The 6,039-nt window shown below is 38.1% G+C and overlaps 1 protein-coding gene across 1 annotated transcript; it reads right to left on the minus strand.

Annotated features, from left to right (window-relative positions):
• Positions 1–1,991: 1,991 nt before the first annotated feature.
• On the minus strand, positions 1,992–5,820 carry DEFB126 (defensin beta 126). Its single transcript, XM_047744174.1, is given in 4 exon segments — positions 1,992–2,126; positions 2,128–2,179; positions 2,181–2,388; positions 5,763–5,820. Coding segments are annotated over 4 exon segments (453 nt in total).
• Positions 5,821–6,039: the final 219 nt, after the last annotated feature.

Consider the following 6,039-nt stretch of genomic DNA (forward strand, 5'->3'; position numbering starts at 1 on the left):
GAGTTCTGCCTACAATGAGAGCCATGAGAGTAAAAGGCAATGATGTCCTGCTAGTTTGGGATGACCCACCCCTCAAATCTCTTCTGCTGGATTATATCACAGATCATAGGTGTTATCTGTTTCAGGAGGCAGAGGCCAATCTCCTGGAGAATATCTGGAATAAACAAAGGTGAAATTTCAGTAATATCCAAAAGTCATCTAGGCTATCAGGAACCTTCTTTACTTTTTCAACAAATTCTAATGTAGAATCTAGTTATGGGACAAGAGAGAGAGAGAAATAGAAAAAAGTGCCTCTCCTTGAATAAAATTTCAAAATCTGGTTAGAGGAGGAGACATACAAGTGGACACATAGAATATGATGTGACATGATGACAAATTCTGTATAAGCCATAATAAAGAAAAACAAGATGTGACGTAGTTGTGTTTTGGGTGGAGCAATGTGGTTACGAATGTCCTCTGGATGAAAATGAAGATTTTCCTGGCCAGGGGAAAGTGGAGAGAGAAGAGTATGTATAAAAACTCAAATCCAGAAGCAATCCAGTGAGTTCAAATCAATCGTATTTAAGTGTGGATGGCAGAAATGTGGGATGGCCCTTGGGGGAGTGAGAGGAGATAAAGCTGGAATTGTAATATTGGATTTGAATGTGAAGAACCATGAAACTTGGACTGAAATGTTGGTTAAGATGCTGTGTGCAATGCTGCCAGAAGAGAGCTTGCTGATTAGATTTGTGTCAGAAAAATGACTGGCTGTCAGTGTAGAGGATGTACAAGTATATGTATGGAAGAAATGCATGGTGATCAACAGAATGGCTCTTGTAATAGTCCCTGGGCAAATCTTGAGAGCTGAGTCTTTACTCCAGCAGTGGAGATAGAAGTCATGATACATATTACAGGTGGAAGATTCACATAGACCTATTAGTAATGGGATGTGGGATCAAGTGAAATTGGAAAAGGGTACCATGACAGCATTCATGGACTTGTGTTTACAGTGTGACAACTCTTTCACCAATGTTTTCTCCCACTTTTAGTTTTCCACATTAAATTTTTGACCTCTTGTGAGGTAAAAGGTGAAGTTGACCCAACTAGGCATAATCTAAGCTCATATTTTTAGAATCAGAAGGATATCAGCATGAAAAAGATAAGGAGAAAGACATTCAGCCAAACCCTATCACTTCATAGGTGGACAAACAGACTGACAAACACAGCCAGTGAAGGCAACTGCATTTCCTATTCTCCCAGTCTAAGTATCAAGAAAGTGGGTCTGAGGCACGGGTGGATGACTGTGATGCCCCTAGTCATATTCTCTTATTTGTGTGCAGGTGGAGTTCTTAAGGGAAAAATCTTGAAGCTTAAAGTGAGTATCTATCCTTGTATTTAGGTCACAGTATACGATCTCATTCTACCATCCTATCTAAGTGGGAATCTGTGATTGAGGAGAAAATTGGACAACATCAAGGTTTACTGCCAGAATGTTTCCAGTAGTCAATTAAATCTGTCCCAGTTCTAATGCTTATACATCAAGTTTCTTCTTCTCTGAAGTGAGGTCACAGTACCTACATTCTGAGGTTGTTGTAGGAAATCTAATAAGAAAATGATTACCTTAGCACTCTAGGAATGCTTGTGTATCAGAAACCACTTCAAAAATACATATGATTTTGCCCTCAATCTAAAGGGGAAGCCTTCAGACGTTCCATATTATGGGCCATTGGTTCTCAAAGTATGGTCCCTGGATCAGAACCATTGGCATCACTTAGAATTTGTGAGTAAGGCTAATTCCTCAGGCTCTACCACAGAATCAGAAACTGGGGATGAGGCCCAGAAATGTGTTTTACCAGTCTCTCAGGTGTTTCTGATGTGCTTTAACGTTTGGTAATCACTGCTATGGGCAGACTGTGAGCTTGCAGGCTGGGAACTGTTTTCAGTGATGCCATCACTTCCATCCATCAGTCTCTAATGGGTGTTTTGGAACAAACCTCACTTGTGTCTGGCCTCTACCTTATTTGCATTCCTCCCCTGGCACTGCTGGTGCTAAGGAAATGTGATGCCCTTCCAGACATTTTTACGTGGAGGCATGAGAGAAAGGGGTATAGCAAGAAGAGTGACACCAGAATAAAGCCCTTTGATTTAATGAAGCAAGGATCCCAGGTCAGGAGACAGGCAGGAATGTTCATTTAAAGACACTCATTCGAGTTTCTGAAGTATGTGTCACGGTTGTCGTCTTTGAGGTTTCCACACAGACAGCATGATTAAAATCTTGGCTAGATAGGATGCAGCACAGTTTTTCTTTGGGGCACATCCCAGTAGGAGGCTGTGTCACCGTCTCTCCCACTCTGCACATCGACCTGCAATTTCCAGTTCTGTTTGCACATTTTCTCACATACCAACTACCTGCATAAAGGAATTATATAGATTTTTTAAAACCAGGGACCTATCACAAAAAGATAGAAATAACAATAGTTTATTGTGCACTGATTATCAAGTCCCTTACCAGTGGTGTTGTTATATTTTTCCTAATCCTCAGACCTGCTCTGAGGATTAAATGAGATTTTATAAAAATATACACAATAAAATTTTGATGTATGTTTGAGCCTTTCTGAAATCAAAATTCTGAATATAAACACTCACCAGGTATCTATTCCCCATTGTTTGATTGGGAAAATATATGTAACACATTATTTCTAATAAGTATAAAAGCCCTAACCAGTTTCATAAAATGGAAATTAAACACACATAAATCACCTAAAGAAAAGTAAAAAAAATGACTAATAGAAAATGCTCAAATCTTCACTGTAATGCTTCTTACTATCACCCAAATGCACATGGCTTTTGTTGGCACTTGGTCAGATTTTCAGAATATCTTTACATATTTGTGAGGTCCTACAAATTGCATGTGAAATGTAACTGGATTTGTCTTATATATTGTCTTTTCAAATGTAATATAATTTCCCATATATACATGAATATCTATGTATCCATACCTATATAATATTGAGATATAAATTCAATCTACAACTTTTTAAGAATAACCCAAAAGCCATCCTACTAGGAATATATTCATTAGAGAGCCATTCTGCAAGGCGTGCCTACATATTACATGCATATCTAAAACATTTTCTCATCACATGGTGTAGCACATAGAAAGCCCTGAAGAGATATTAGAACTCTTTTTATCGGGCTCTGTGTTTCTCAGCTTGTTCCCCTATTTAATCAACACATATAATGGGTGCCTACCATGTTAAGAACTCTGCAAGAATGATGGAAATAAAACAATGAACAGGAAGATAAGATCTGAGAAGCTTATATGGGAGGTGAGGGGGGAAGAAAATAAACACGAAAATGAATAAACAAAATAACTGCAAGTTGCAATAAGTGCAGCAAATTAAAAACATAATGGAATGTAGTAGAGAGTAAGCAAATGAAACAGTCATTTTTGATTTCTGACTGTTACCACCACTGTTCTCTTTTATCAGCTGCTTAATTCTCCTCCAAGGATTAAATGAGATTTTACATACATAATGTTTATATACATGTAGTCACATATATAGATGTGGGGCTATCTGAATGGGCCTGTTACTCCTAAAATTAGGATTAAAATAACAGTGGGGTTGTTGAGGAAATTATTTCTTAGGAAATGATGTTCAAGTCTAGACAGAAGGATGGATGGAAGGGATCTTGCTATGTGAAGATCTAGAAGAGTGTTCAAATAAGTGATAGCATAATGTGAAGGCAAAGAGTAGAGGAAGAACCTGCTATTTCTGAGATAGGAAAAGATTGCTTGACTTCTTTGTTTGCATGATTTTTCTTACTTTATCTCTTCTTTTTATTCTTTTGTGTCTGTAAGGAGTTTCTAGAATGGTCTCTGATCTTAAACTGTCTCTCTAGCCCCTCTCTCCATGGTCGTCTTCTTTCTCTCCATCCCAGATATCTCCATAGATATAACATCTAAATGTTCTTCTGCTTTCTTTGGCTGGGGCAAGTGGATGGAAACCTCAGATCAAGTTTCCCTCCTTTTCATTCTAATCTACCTTGAGCCCTGATGTTTTGTTGATGCTTCCTTCCAAATGTCCTTTCAAAGGCTTGCATCTCTCTAAACTAGAGAGATCTTGGGTTAACCTTGGATAATGTTGCAGAATAATCCTGAATTGCCTGTGCTTATCTAGAAAGGGAAGTGAGGAATTTTCTCTGGTCCTTTAATTTAGAAAGAGTACACCATGCAAGTATGTGGTGTATATCATCAGTGTCCCAGAGACAGAGAGCAAAATCAACCATCTAAACTCATAGAACTTCAAGGATGCAATAGATCTGAACATCTTCTGAAGCAGCCTTCCTACTGTTATTAATTTCCTCTTATCCACCATCAATTTGAACAGTTCTACAAATTCTAGAGAACCTAAAATACTTTTTCTAGGGGCAGACTGTAGTGTTATACAATTCTTTGTTAGGAAACTCTACGTCTAAAAGTGAGTTCTTCATTCATTTTGTGCCATTAGAAGACATGGATGTATCTAGAGAGTACAGTGCTAATTGAAATGAGCCATTTGGATAAAGACAAATACCATATGATCTCACTCATATGTGGAATCTAAGAAACAAAACAAATTAACAAAGGGAGGAAAAGAGAGAGACAAATCAAAAGACAGAACAACCTGATGGTTACCAGAGGGGGAGTGAGGGTAGCAGAATGGGTGAAATAGGTGATGGAAATTAAAGGGTACAATTATGATGAACACTGAGCAGTATATAGAATTGTTCATTCACTGTATTGTATGCCCAAAACTAATATAACATTGTATATTAACTATACTGGAATTAAAAATAAGACAACGCAGTAAGCATGGTACACAAACAGTCCTCACCATAGAGAACTTTCTAAGCTAATGGAAGAATGCAAAGGAAATGCCAATAGATTTGACAACATGAAAATGAAAATTCTGTGCTCCCAATAAATCAATAAAAATTAAAAGTAACTTACATTATATGTTTATTAAAAAATTAAAAAATTGAAAAAAAAATTAAAGTAACTAAGGCATTAGGAATGAAAGTTTACCTGCTACAACCTTAAGTTAAAAAGGGCAGATTATAAACTCATATATCAGTTGTTAACAACTTTTAAAAATGTGAGTAGTGATGGAATGGTGGCCAGTTTCTTTATTTCTAAAATGTTCCCAGTGTTCTTGTCTTAATTTTGTAAATATAAATTATAGAATTAATTAAAAGGAAGGAATGTTATACATAGAGAGCTGAAATCTGATGTAGGATTTCCATCAGTCTTGAATCTTTCCCCCATGCTTATCAGAATATGTTTCTCTCCTTTTCCACCTTACAGTCCTGTAGATATTTAGAAACAGTCTCTGCTGTCCTGTTAATCACGTCCAAGAGTAAAAAATTGGGAGATCTCTGTAAGACCAAGAAAATTGGAAGAAGTAATATTGTAGAATTGTTACTTCAGGAGTAATACTTGGTGCCATATAAAGTAAAGTGAGGCAGGGCTGGCTTGTGCTGGCCCTGAGTGTTAAGATAGAGGGGGCTTTGGAACAACAGGACCATCTCTGCATTTGGATTCCCATTATTCTCCTTAACTGCCAACCATAGACATTGCGCTGTTGTAAGAGGTCTCGTATAACAGAGATGTTCCGAAGAAGTAGGGCAAACCTTAGCACACCCTACCAGTGAGAACTCTGCCCCCACTCCCATAGATGTTTGCTAATAGGGATTCCATTTCCAGGACCCTTCCTGGACTTTTCCTGCAAATTTCTGTTTACCTGAAACCAATTGGGCCAGGAGCATGAAGCTTCCAAGAGTGAACAGTAGGGACTTCATGGCTCCTGAAACACGTTGGCAGTGGATTCTGAGTCCAGAACTCTCTCTTCAGTGTGACTGCACACAGGTCTTTATTGTCCTCCCTAGATGGGGTTGGGCTCAACCAGTAGACCAGTAGGATATAGGATACTGTGCCAAACAACCAGTCCATTGACCAGCCGCTCTAATTGAGGCATCACTATTCAAGAGCTCTATTCAAGGCATGCCTTGGGGGAAAGA

Source organism: Lutra lutra, chromosome 9 (assembly GCF_902655055.1).
Source record: "Lutra lutra chromosome 9, mLutLut1.2, whole genome shotgun sequence".
Classification (NCBI taxonomy): Eukaryota; Metazoa; Chordata; class Mammalia; order Carnivora; family Mustelidae; genus Lutra; species Lutra lutra.